At 36.8% G+C, this 14,804-nt stretch overlaps 1 protein-coding gene across 2 annotated transcripts in view; it reads right to left on the reverse strand.

The window, feature by feature from the left end:
* MAGI2 (membrane associated guanylate kinase, WW and PDZ domain containing 2) overlaps window positions 1–14,804 on the reverse strand; it is a 1,483,873-nt gene that overhangs the window by 636,991 nt on the left and 832,078 nt on the right. For both annotated transcript variants that reach the window (XM_064289914.1, XM_003407180.4), the window contains exon 3: window positions 3,214–3,333. In XM_064289914.1, coding sequence (XP_064145984.1) covers window positions 3,214–3,333 — 120 coding nt within the window. The remainder of the gene's footprint in view (window positions 1–3,213; window positions 3,334–14,804) is intronic.

The following is a 14,804-nucleotide window of genomic DNA, read 5'->3' on the forward strand; positions in this document are numbered from 1 at the left end:
AAGGATTTCATTTACTTGTATCCACAATCAACGCCCATGGAAGCAGCAGTCAAGAAATCGAACAACACATTACAATGGGTAAATCTGCTGCAAAAGACCTCTTTAAAGTGTTTAAAGGCAAAGATGTTACTTTAAGGACTAAGGTGTGCGTGACCCAAGCCATGGTGTTTGAAGAACTGATGCCTTGAATTATGCTGTTGGCAAAGAATATTGAATATACCATGGACTGTGAAAACAAGGAATGAATATGTCTTGGAAGAAGTACAACCAGAATGCTCATTAGAAGCAAGGATTGCAACACTTCATCTCACCTACTTTGAACGTGTTATCAGGAGGGACCAGTTCCTGGAAAAGGACCCCATGCTTGGTAAAGTAGAAAGTCAGCAAAAAAGAGGAACACCTTCAATGAGATGGATTGACACAGAGCCTCCAACAATGAGATCAAGCATAACAATGATTGTGAGGATAGTGCAGGATCTGTCAGTTTTTCTTTCTGTTGTACATAGGATTGCTGAGTCAGAACCAATTTGACAGCACCTATCAACAACAACAAAGGTGCGTCTGACCCAAGAAATGGTACTTGCAATTACCACATACACATGCAAAAGGCCAAAGAAGAACTAATGCATTTGAATTATGGTGTTGGTGAAGAATACTGAATATACCATGGACTGGCAGAAAAATGAACAAATCTGTCTTGGAAGATGTACAGTCACAATGCTACTTAGAAAGAAGGATGGTGACACTTTGTCTTACACACTTTGGACGTGTTATCAGGAGGGACCAGTCCTGGGAGAAAGATAGCATGCTTGGTAAAGTAGAGTGTCATCAAAAAAAAGGAATACCCTCAATGAGACAGATGAACACAGTGGCTGCAACAATGGGCTCAACATAGCTATGACTGTACAGATGGCACAGGACCAGGCAGTGTTTTGTTCTGTTGTGTATAGGGTCTCTATGAGTGGAACTGACTCAGTGGCAACTAACAACAACAGGGTTTCCTTTACAAAAAACACATTAAGTGATGGCCAAGTCTAGAGCTTATAACCAATCCTGAAGGAATAGGAATGATTATTATTAGAATATAAATTTTACTGGTTCCCTAGCTCTTTTATTTTGTACTGCTGAATCAATTCAATCTCATACTAACCCAATAGGACAGAGTAGATATGTCCCCATAAAGTTTCCAAGGAGCAGCTGATGGATTCAAACTCGGGACCTTTTGGTTAACATCTTGAGTTCTTAACCACTTCACCACCAGGGCTCCTTCCTAGCTGTAGCTGTCAGAAAACTTAAAGATTCTGAGATCTGAGAATGCTCCCTAGTTATCCACCCAGATGGCTATTGTCTGACACCTAGGAAAAGAGATTCTTATTTATCCAAGAACACAATGTGCATTTGTAAAGCAATGGTATTAATTCCCCAAAGTCAGATACGTAAATCAGTCATACTATTCAATAATTAGCTATGTGTATACTGGGGCAATTAACAAGTTGGAACCTAACACAGAAAACTAAACTCAGCTCTGAAAAGATATCTAAAGAAGATTCAAGGGGAACCCACCCTGAGCTTACAAAACATGGTTATGTTTGAACAGTTTCAGTATATTGTCCCCTAAATTCAAATGGAACATAAAATTTAAGCTATTTTTAAAAATACTGATATTAAATTTCTTGACATTCAGTTTCTCGGGAGAAAGGAAACTTAACGTGAACATTTGATTTGCTTTCAGTTTATATACAATCCATTTACTGAATGTTTTTATAAACAAAAAGTAAATAATCATACTGTTAATTATGACATTCTTAGAAAACTCCTGTATGCTAAGTCATAGATTCTTCACCATATAAATGATATTTAAATAAATTAGATATAATACATTATTATTATCAGGCATACAAACTAATTAATGTCACTAAATAATGTCACAAAGCCCATAGAAAAATATTTTACAAAATATATTGTGTATTTACTGACGTCCTGATATAATTATTTTCTATGACTAATATGACAGCTATTTTCATATACAATTTAAGCTAGTTTATACATCAGCACAACACTCTTTAAAGTATTTTAACCTCTACTATCATTTTAATACTTCTTTCATACAAGCTCAAAGCAGTGAGTTCTTGAGTAAGTAAAGTCCATTAAATATCAACGAGTAAATGAACGATGAGGTAGAGGATCAAAGTGTTAACATGGCAAACCCAACTTATTTGCTGATGGTTGGTAGACCTCAGGTGTTTAATGAGTTATGCAGCAATGTATATATTATGGATTTTTAAATATCATTCACAGTTGTAATTCAGTAAATCTAGATTCACCTTTGGGCTTAATAATTATGCATACACTAACTTTATACCCATAATAACTTTGTGAGGTAGGAATGAAAGATGTTATTTTCTATTTTTTTTTTAGTTACGTTATTTTAAAACATCATTAGGTATATACACACATACAGAATTTCATCAGATATAAACTACATGCACATAAATGTAACCTAAACCTATAAATATAATCATGTCAATATATTGTTATTTATTTGTATTTGTCCATATTACCATTCCCTTTTTACAGTTAAGAGTATTGAGATTCAGAGATATTAACTGAGTTACTTAATATTTACAGAGGTTAAGAAATAAACCCAGGTTAGAGTGAGATTCTGGTTCGCATTACAGTGCTCTTTTACTGAACTATACTTTCCTCTTTCAAGATTTTGTTTTCATTTGTTGTTCACTTAGGTACAAACGAGGAGTCTTTCTATTATGGTAGAGCATTGAAGTTCACCCACAGATCATATTATCACGTTATTCTACTCCATCATTTTGCATGAGAGGCAAGTGATGGCCAGAGAGGGAGAGTAACTGGAGAAAGCCAGAGATAATAACAAGGTTGGAACTTCAGCTCTGCACTCTTTTAGATGCTTCCTAGAGTTGAAGGTATTTCGTCTAGAAGGTTACAATTTAGTCTCAGAAACAATCAGGGTACTTCAGTGGGTATATACATCTCTCTCAGCTTCGTAAGGGTAGAATTATTCCAGATGTATTTTAAAACTTTTCCTTAGGAGATATATTCCTAAAAATACCTTATTAAAGCCCTCCCCCCCGCAAAAGAAAAGCAGTTCTTTGACAATCTGGTGTCCTAATGCATTTCAATCAAATGAGAAAAATGTGATGAAGCAGGGGATGGCTGTAGCGGTAAAGTTGTGCTTACCTTCATAGGTCCCACTTTCGAGGAGAGCACCACTTTTCTCCAATTCCATAAAATCTTCAACAGTGATGAAAATATAGTCCACTCCAGGGACCTCGCCCTCCTTATGTGGCCTTGTGGTGCCTGAATAAGGAAAATTAAAAACAAAAGACTCTAAGTGATTTGTTGTTGAACTTTAGAAATACCACCATACTTTTGAATATTCAATAACGCTTGTTTGTACATCCTGCGATTTGGCAGTTTGCTTTTGTCCTTCTGTTTGTTTGGCAACAGAAAATAGCAGGAGGTAAAGATTAAAGTAAATGTACAAAGCATTTTCCTTCGTCAAGCATATAAAGAGTTCATTGCCATGGAAAGTAGCTGCATAGACTTTTAGTGAAAAATGCACACCATTGTGCACTTTTTGAAGAGGTGGTTTGACTTCTGGGCCAGGAGTCTGCTAGCTCAGGAATTTACATATTTTGTTCCCATGAATGGACTTGCATTGTTCTGTAGACTGCTGAGCTATGAGCACAAACTGTAATGGAAGACAGAAATGTTAGCAAGATGTCAATTTGTCTTTGTATCTTCATGATCTGCTTTCTTGTTGAGGGGTAAGTTGTTGGGTTTTCACTTGTTAGTTAGCCCCAAAGAATAAATTTTGATTGGGTAATAAATATTTTATTATATACTATATTAATAAAAAAATATGTATTATAGTTATTTGTTATATAAAATAATTTTGATTATGCAACAAATATTTGATTTAAAGGATTGTAAAAATGTTTACTACTATTATAATTAAATACTGAGATTGAACAATTAAAATTAAGTTAGCGATCATAATGCTAGTAATATAGTACCTCATTTGACAGGTGGAATCTTCCTTAAACCCCATTACACAGGCTCCAATACCTCTCCCTCCCTCCCTTTCACTCTGACTGAATTGGGAGGTGACTCCCTCTCAGGAGTGGCTTCATGGATCTACTGCTCCCACTTTCGTGCATCGTCTACAGAATGAATAGACCTGGTTACTGCTGAGGTGACAAGAGGTTCAGATGCTCAGCCTGTTGCTTAGTCTAGCTTTATGGGAGAACTTGGGCTTCCAGCCTTGCTGCCCAGTTTGTGAGAAAAGAACAGAAAAAGAGACATATTAAAGGGTTTGTTTTCTGGTCCACTTTCTTCTCTGAACATGCCTCAAGTTTTTCTTTTTCTATGCCGTCTATGTGAAGCATTTTGCATGATCAGATTAGAATTTCCATAATGCATACAAGCAAAAAGTATGCAGAAAATATGCTGTTGGTGTCGAGTCTATTCTGACTCATGGCGACCCCACGTGTTTCCGAGTAGAACTACTTCACAGAGTTTTCAAAACTGGGACCTTTCAGAAGCAGATCACCAGGACTGTCTTCTGAGGTGCTCCTGGGTAGGTTCAAATTACCAACTTTCAGCTAGTAGTAAAGCACTTAAACATTTGTGCCACCCAGGGACTGCACAGGGCAAATACATAAGTAGGTTAATACATTGGTAGGCTTCTTCATATTTGAAATTTTCCTTATATTCAGCAAGACCATGAAAATAGTTCTCTTTTTATTCTATTAGGATCAAATCTGCACTGCTAATGAGAGGCATAAAGTATGTTAGAATGCACAATTTTCTAGAGAAATTGATCTTGGGTGAAAATAATTTTCACTGAAAATATTTTTTAAGGTTTGAAGGCATTATTTTCTAAAATTAAGTTTTACAATTCTTCTTTGGGGGTTGCAAAACATTTTTCCCCCATAATCATGTTTAATGACTCCCCTGAATTTGCTATTATATTTTGTCTAACTGTGTAGCATTTTGAATTATTTCCTACTGCTTTTATGCTATAAAATATAAACCTCCCACACCTAGTATGCATAATGTTGTCAAATTAATATTTCTATGAGAACCTTAACATTCAATTTTCTGACTTTTATGTGCTTAACCCTTGTGAATTAAAAGTGCATTAGCATGGTTTTTGGCAATCAATTTGTTTTTCTGTTTATTTAGAACACACTCTAATCATTAAGAAAAAAATTACCTACCAAAGACTCAATTTTCCTTACTGATTTTTTCTGAATATTTCAGAAGCTACACATGTTGATTAATTACTTGCTTACAGTATGCTACATTTTTAGCACAATTTGAGTATAGGATCACCCACTTAAGGGCAATTTCTAGGACTGCTGACCTGTAACCTGCGTGTTATAAAGTCTACTGAACATTTGTTGGGTGTGATCTTTCTCAAAGGAGTCTCAAGACTTTCAGTTCACCAGGTGGTTTTCCATCTCCACCTTGCCTCTCAGAGCACTGCGGCTTAATTTTTGGTCTTGGAATTCAGACTCACAGTTGTTGGATCAGTGCCACCTACTTTTACTGGACCGCCTGGTGCTAGCTGCCTACTTAGACTGAGAGCATGCCTACCTCATTGCTACTCGAAGAAATTCTACTCTATAATTTCACACTGCAATTCCCATCTTTGTCACTGACTTCTCATCCTCTTTTCTCATTCTGTTCTTCTTTCCAATTATGACCTCCAGCCCCTTGATTTCTCTGATACTTCCCAAGTCTAGCTTGACTTGTTTTGATAGCTACCAAAGTACTAGGAACAACCTAGAATCTCTTCCTTCCTTTAGCTTACCCTAACCATTCTCTTGCTCTCAGTAAACCCCCAAATTCACTGTTGGTTATTACATTCATAGGCTGCAGTTGCTACAGAAAATCGTGAAAATTTACTGACAAAGTACAAATCCAGACTATTTATTGTCAAATTGATCCTATTGCTGCTTGACAATTCTTTTATACAAGTCTTCTTGCCCTTGTCAAATTCCCATCATTTTTCTATCTCTAACTGATTTGACTGCCAGCAAAAGATATCAGTTCCTTCTCTTTGGTAAAGTTTAACAGACCATCTCAAATCAAATCCCCTCATTTCTATTTCCCTTATCTGCAATTTATATCCATGTTTTCTCTTTTCCTTCAAGTCTAGCCTTTAATTGGAATTATCCATCTGTGTTGTTATGCTGAATCCTTTCTTCTCTGCCTCCTTTCAAAATTTAGTTTTTATTTTTTACTAAAGTTACATATCCAGATTATTTTAGAAAATGAAAAAAAAAAATTCTACAAGGATTGTTATTAAAAAAAAAGATCCTCATTACCACCCCCCAACGCTCTTTCTCTCTCTCTCGTATGCATACACACACACACACACTATTTTCTATATATCTAGAGGCAATCACTTTCAACTCTTTTAACTGATTCTTTTCGTTTACCTTCATATTTCTAAATAATTTATTTATGAACCTCCTGATTTTTCACTTTTAGTTATTATTTCTTGACTTACCAATAAAAAAAATGAGGATTTAGCTCTCTTTTGCCCACACTTCTCCCTTCCTGCACACCACTCCCTCCTCCTTTCACTTGTTCTCCTTTTAGGACAAAATTGTGTTTAGATTATTGTTTTACGTTACTAGTACTTGTAAATCTATTGCCAGTTGAACCTTGTAATGCACTGACTACTTTTCCTTTCTTATATAACTTCGTTTACTCTAGATTAGCTTTTTTTTTTATTTCCTGAATTGTCCGTGCTCTCTCCTAGTTGCATAAATCTCCTCTCGAAATACCCAAATACTTTGGTATTTCATCAAGTTTATCCTATGGAAGAAATATCTCCTGGAGCCGTCTGACCTAGCTTCAACCCAGATGGTATTGGTCTACCACACAGCAGCCATCGTAGGATGGCCCTTCACCAATACCCTGGAGCTTCACTTTGCCTTCTCCTTGTGTTGTATCCCCTCTTTCTCAGATCCCATGTCTCCTCCTGTGGTCTGCTCCCTAGTTTTGGCAGAACACATCCTTCAGCAGCTTCCTGCCAAAGGCTGCATGGGAGGTACATTTACTGAGACCTTGCATATCTGGAAATATCTTTTTTTTCACCCTCCCACTTAAAAAGGGTGACAAATCAGACTCACTATTTCGGAAAAATACCATGATGAATAAATTTTCTCCATCTTGCTCCTCTGTTAATGCCACCACCATTCTTTCAGTCGAACAGGCTCGAAACTTTCTTTCACAGTCACGATTGACTACTCCCTCACTCTTTTATCTCCAAATATTTGGCAAATTCCACGGTCTGTAACTCCACAATGTCATCCTTTCATCTGCACTGTCTTTGCTCCAAGCACCATTCTCTAGAAGCAGCAATAGCTCTGTCACTGGTGTGCCCGCCTCTCCATCTTAGTTTTTTAGCACACTCTCCAATTATCCCTGGTAGAGCATAAGGCAGATCACAACCCCTTTCCAAAAGGCTTATCTACCTGATCTCTGATAAAAATACTTGGTTGGTTGAAAAGAGGAGGGAGAGGGAAATACTGACCGGTAAAAAGAGTCAGAGAAAGGAAAGATTCTATTATCTACAAGAAAAGGCAACATGTGATGTATCAGGTTGCAGTTTCCTTAGATGCACTTGCCTTGATGAAACATGTGAGAGAACATAATTTACGAATTTTATGCTTATGAAATACCTCTTTATTGGCCAGCCTTGTGTCCCTCTCCTTTCTCTTTAATCTAAATTTTCTACAATCAGATTTATTGGCTTAGACAAAAGAGAAACTGCCTTTGAAATGTATGCCATAGTGGATAAGAATAAAACTAGCAGCGTCTTCACAGAGGTAATTTGAGGAATAAATGAGATAATCCCTATAAGGTACTTAAGACAATGTCTGGCACATATTAACATTCAAATGGTGTTATATTTTAAGTATTGTTGTCTAGAAGAACAAAGACGAGATCATACAGTGTATAGCTGTTCCCCCCCATGTATTCTTGCCACAAATATTAATTGAGCACTTAGTATGTGCCAAGCACTGTTCTAGGTACTTGAGATATATCATTAAATAATATATCTTAGAATCACTGCCCTTGTGGAACTTACGTTCTAACAGGGAAAGACAGAGAACACACAACAATTACAAAAATAAAACTAAGTTATATAGCATGTCAAGAAGTGATAAATGATATTAATTGACCATTGAAACAGGTCATTGATGCCTGTGGACTAGTTCATAGATCAGTTACTGAGATTATCTGTTACTTAGATGAAACAGAGCAAATGGTTGCAAAGAAGAGGGAGACTGTGTGAAAAGAACCTGACGGGAAGCAAGACCTACGATGCTGCATGGCAACATATGTAAGACATGTAAGACTGGCAGAGCCTATGGACTAGGTTGCAGGAAGTTTTTTGTCATTTGTTGAATCATTTGAAAGTGTGAAAGTGCTCACAAAATCTGGTAAGGTTGTGTCATTTAAGGCAGGCATAACCCATTGCCATTGAGTCAATTCCAACTCATAGCAACCATATAGGATAGGGTAAAAATACCCATAGGGTTTCCTAGACTGTAATCTTTACAGAAGCAGACCGCCATGTCCTTCTCCTGAGGAGCAGCTGGTGGTTTCTAACCACTGAGCTTTTGCTTAGCAGCCAAGCACTCAACCACTGTGCCATTAGGGCTCCTAAGGCAGGCATAGCACTATAGAAAACATGAGTCAGAAAGCATGATTTTAGATCTATATGTCCAGGAAGAAAAGATATTAGTTGGCATCAAATCAATTGGCAATGCAGTGGCTAAAAAAGGAGAAAGCAGCTGGTGACCAGTGAACAACACTTTGAAAAGAAATACCATTGTAAAAATAAGGCCAATTGTATGAGAAATGTAATGAAGTGTTATACAATGGTAATTTGCTGCTGAAGGTAATTAATAGCTAAACTGGAGAAACAGTTAGGTTGGATTTCATAAAGTGGTTACTTACCTTATTTTTATGCTGAAATAATTATAGTTGCTTTCCCGTCTCAAAAGATTATGAATACGGAGGTGACAGTAAAGCAAGACTCAACAGTAATAATGAGTAATCACCCTATATGAGGAACAGGGTGGGAGACAGGGAGAATAAAAGAAGAAATACAGAACGGTTCATCATATAGCTGAAGCTGAAGCTCACCTTCTTTTATTGCGCTTCTATTTTTGGTTGGGGTTATCCTAAGTGGTGTATAGAAAAGTACAAAAGAAGTTTTATTAACCAAATTATAGTTTATGTGCTTCATTCGTATGTCTTCCAGAGCACTCCTCCAAAGGAAAAAGAGTTAGAACTGAAAGGGAGGAAATGCCACTAAGTTGAGTCTTTCATCTCCTGTTGCTTCATTACTTAAAAAAAAAAAAATAGCTTATTTATTAATTGCTATATTAAGTAGTACATGACTAACACCTCCTTCATGATTAATGAAAGCATACAGTACTTCTGTTCAAAAGGCCAGTCTGAAGAGAATGAATTTGTTCCCAGATGGTTAGCTTATTATTGATACAGAATGAAAGCACATGAAGGCCACTTTTCATTTTGTTACCATAGCAACTGGGGGTGCCAATGGAATATTTTTTTATTCTACTTTTTTAAATGAACGAACACTGCTCCTTTTGCCTTAGGAAGAAAAGAGCATGACATTTGTGGTAAATGTAATCGGAAGGCACACTTTCTCTCAGCCTTCTGATATTTCCCAATTTAAGTAAGATACTTTTTAAAAAGAAAACAGCCATTGGCTTACAGGAAAGTCTGACTACTTAGATGATGCTGCAATGCCGTCATCTATTGTGATGTGCCGAAAATTCCACAGTGCATGGCAAGCACCCAATATGTATTTGCTAAAGAAACGGACGTAGAATTGATCATTAATAGTCAATGTATTCTAAGCAGATGGGTCACTGTGTGAGAATCTGTGCGACTGAATTCTGTTTTGAAGCGTGTTTCTGAACATATTCTCTCTTTTTCCCAGTGTTTCTTAACTGCAAGCTGGAGAAAATAAACCTTGACAGCTATGGTGACTTCCTCTGGATTCGACCTTTAATTAACTTACTCTTAGATTTCTGTAAGACACTTGTTTAGGTTGTCAGTCACTCACTAGCAAGCGTGAACACCATCAGCAGATTTGTGCATGTGATTCCAATGAAAACACACCTGAAATTCCTTTGGCCAATGTCTTTAATCAATTATTACATAATCAGCCTAGGCATTGGGTTGTATTATACTCATTTTCAATAATAGCAAACCAAGAAGTTACGATTTTATACAGATATAGAGCTAAAATGAACAGAGCAAGTAATACAGTTTGGGTCCGTGACTCACATGTGATAGACGGATTATAAAGCAATGTGAGCTTCACAGATTTCACACTAACCGATAGGGTAGGGTACATTAAGGTCAGAAAGTAAAACCTGCAATTACATTCAATTAAATACCCATTAGGTACGATTCATTCACTGTCTCAACAAAACACTGTGTATGTTTTACAAAATACTAGATTTGACAAATCCATTCAAAATACCAGCAGTTATCTTGACTTATTTTCTTAACAGTGTATTGCCCTAAACCTCAGAAATTACTTCAAAATTCTCTTATCCTCCAAAACAGTATATTGTCAATTATTGCTTAAAGCTACATTGGCATAAACTAGCAGTGTTAGGTACCTCTCGGAAACAGAGACCTCTCCTTTAATATTTCTGGATAGAAAGGTTCAGACTAATGTCCCATATGGCACCAATTATTATTTTACACTTTAACAGTTTGGCTTGAGGCAGCATTATACTCTAACCAGCAGTTCTCAAACAATAGTAAGCATCAAATTCACATGGAGGACTTGTTAAAACAGATTGCTGTGTCTCACCCTCAGAGTTTTTGACTGATTAAGTCTTGTATGAGGCCCTAAAACTTGCATTTCTAATAAGTTCCCAGGTGATGCTGCTGCTGCTGGTCCAGGGACCATAATTTGAAAACCACTGCTCTAACTCCAATCCTGTCTCAGGAAATCCAACATAAAAGCAGCATCGAATTTCATCACTAATTTAAAAACAACAATCCATAGAGCATGGGGGTTGTGGCTTTGGCAACGTCTCTAGTTTAATCTATAGCCATGTACTGAGTTCAGAGGAAATGAGCCATTCTTTATTTGCTGGCATAAAGCTGAACAAAGGTGCCCTCGTGGCACAGTGGTTAAGCACTCGCTGCTAACCGAAAGGTCAGCTGTTCAAACCCACCAACCGCTCCAAGGGAGAAAGAAGTAGCATTCTGCTTCCATAAGGATTACAGCCTTGGAAACCCTATGGGGACAGTTGTACCCTGACCTACAGTGTCCGTATGAGTCAAAATCGACTCAATGGCAATGAGTTTTAGAGCTGAACAGAATCATATGAAGTATATTGAATCAATGCAGTGCACTCTTACATTACTGCCTTTTCATAGTGGAATGTTCTTTTAGAAGTTAAATGAATTTGGAAAATGATGGACATATCTCCATTTACATCTGTTTATAAATAACTTTCTATTATTATCTGAAGTACTACAGGCTATTCTGGCCCTACGTATTCAACAACATGGTTTAAAATCTGAAAAACATTGGAGGTTTGAATATGACTCATGAGGAATGACAAATGATAATATGGTAATATATATATATATTTATATAATGCAGATTTCTTTCATTGGGAAAAATTATGGTAGTCAAAAATAGAAGATGCAAATGAATATTTGTAGATCAATGAGCAATTATGGCATCTCCTTATTTCCTAATACCAAGGTATCTGATTCACTAATTACTGCTTGTCTACTACTATATTACACAAATCAAACTAAATCACAGGATGGCAGCATGCACCGCAGAAGTGTATCCATAAGGCTCTCTATTGGAACAAATCATGTAGGCAAACATATCCTTTCATTCAATTCCACAATTATGTCCCTGTGTAAACATTACAGTAAATAAGGCATAGAAATGAGAAATGCCATTTAAGAGTTATACTTTATTTCATCTTCCTCCATCTCTTGAACTTGGGACCCACGATACTAAGTAAGAAATACAGGCAACGTTTGGGGTGATCACTTTTAAAGTTGATGAATGTGTACACATTTTCAGTGGTAAAGGTCTTATACTAAAGGACTCAAGACATCACTGACCACTGACACACAAGCTCACACATACTGAGGACAAGTTAGGGCAAAGTTGAATGATTTCATAACTGCATAGCATTTGAATCATCACTACTTTAGTGCCTAATAATTAGTAACCTAATCTTATCCATTCCTTCATACCAAAGTCTATTCCTTTATCCACCAGTTCCTGAGGAAACTTTGCCTAAACTATTTCCCTCATAAAAATTCTGCCTCACTCTCAAAGTATAGAATAATCCAGTGCTCATGGATACAGAAACATGAACAGATAAAATCCATTCAAGTAAAATCATACTATTGGACTTTTGATACACTCCAAATATATAGATAGAACACACCTAACTCCTAACACACCGATAAAATGGGGAAACAAATAATTTCAAGATTCTTGAACTGACTTTTCTAAGAGACTGGAAGATTATGAATGGGTCTTTGGTGAACAATTAGTCTATTGTTGAACTTCTGCTTTTAATTCTTCAATATTTAATTTAAATATGTTCTTTATCTGGCATTCCACAGGATTAGTAAAAATATGTTTTTTATTCCCTAACATATTATTCAACAGATAGTGTTTCAAGATAATATACTCAGCTTAAAGAAAGGAAAGATCAGTGACTTTTTATAGAAACAATATATATTTAGCTTGAAGCTTTTACACTTTCCTCATGTAAAATTAATCTGGGCCAGAATCAAACTGCACAGATTCCACCAGCTCTGAGCAACGCAGTGACACTTTGCTCTTTGACCTTCATCTCATAGAAGGTTTAGTGGACCATAATTTTATCATTTCATCACCATTAGAATCTTGCATGACATTAACTTTAGTATCACCATATGTCTCTATGGCATCTAGACTCTGAAGTGCCTGAAGTAAATCACAGAATACAGAGTCTACAGCTTACCTGAAAATCCAGACCCAGGTAAGAAGACAGTTAACTATCCAGGGATTTCAAATCATTGAAATGCTTGTCAGATCATGTGGCATAAATCGTGTATTTCAGTTGTGAACTCCAAATTTTTTTAAATTTAGATACACAGGGATGCACACATCAAATTATCATGGAGAGGAGGAATGGTGGAAGGAAGGAAGGGAGGGAAGAGATGTTAATGGGTACCCACTAGGTGCTGTAGGTGAGGTGCTTTCAATCCCGTCAGAAATCTTGAGTTGGACGACCCTCTGTGCATCTGGTATATCCTGTGTGAACAACACTAGCCATTGTATTAATTGATAGTTTATCACACTGGTTCTGACTATGTAGTTGATGGAAAAAAGAACAGACATTCACAGCAGAACTTCCCTGCTCTGAAAAAATATTACAGATTGGGGAATATCACAGCAGAAATAACACTCAGCCACAGTTGATAGACCGTGCATTTCAAACTCTATATTAGCAAGCAGTCATGTGTAGAAATTATCTGCTCATATTTTGGGAAAAGGGCAATTCCCACCCACTTACACCACTGTGACTATGGGGAGCCACTAAATGTGGAGTTCTATAGGCTGGCTCCTCCACAAACAACTAAAGGAAAAAGGAGAAAAGTTACTCGAACAAATCAAATAATCAACATTGAGAGAAAAATGAAGACACAAGTACCTAGAAATTCAGTCAAGAGGCACTTTTATGCCCCTGAAGTGGGGTAAAAACCAGAATACTATTACTGTTTCTTTAGCCAGCAGCCCCGTAGCCTAGATTTATGTGAGCTTTTAGGATTGAAGAATAAAATGCAGAGGCAGCAGGGCTCCATTGCTCTCCAGCTATCATAACACTCCCATCAGACACACACAGGATGCTGTGGTCTTAATTCCAGGCCACTATCCTCCCTTCTTGATTGGGTAGCAAATTAAAAGTGAAACAGAATGGAGGAATGCACATTGTGAGCTGTCAAATATTCATTTGTGACCTTTGAAACTTTTACATAAACATATCAGAATAAAATACTGTAACAAATAAACATCTTTTGCTCTATAGACTACCAAAACCCTTGTTTCTAAGGGTTGCAATTACCGTGAGAGACTAAGGGAAGTTTTATGAATTAAAAAATAAAAATTTAAAAGAATGTCAAAAGAGAGCTAATTAAGGCACCTGGCATAGAGAGGTTGCATTAACAGTGAGTCATCAAAATAAATACTAGATTCTTTAGAGAAAATGTTTGTAAATTTAGATTAATTCCAACCTTCTTTATAGAGAATAAAAAAAAACAGCCTTGTCAGCAAGGTTTAATTGAGACCAAGTACAAAATAGGGATGAGAAGACCATCAGTCCAGCAACCAGCTCAGAAACTTCCCCAAAGTGGAACATGAGGCTGGACAGCTCTACCTACAGGGTGATAGTCCTCAGGCTTTTAAGCCAAAGTACTAACTAAGTACTGCCCTCCAGAAGGGCTAGGGACTACTGATGTTTGAGAACGCTAGGAAGGCATTGGCTGGCCAAATCAGGCTGTAAGGCATTAATAAATCCACATCAATGTGTGTATGTTTATCATCCTTGAACACAGGCACCTTAAGTGAATCTTTATCTCCCCAGTTAGACCTAAACTGTTCCTTTGGGCCAGCGGGTTGGCAAATTTTTTCCACAAAGAGCAAGATAGTAAGTATCTTA

This window comes from Loxodonta africana, chromosome 8 (genome assembly GCF_030014295.1).
Source record: "Loxodonta africana isolate mLoxAfr1 chromosome 8, mLoxAfr1.hap2, whole genome shotgun sequence".
Taxonomy (NCBI): Eukaryota; Metazoa; Chordata; class Mammalia; order Proboscidea; family Elephantidae; genus Loxodonta; species Loxodonta africana.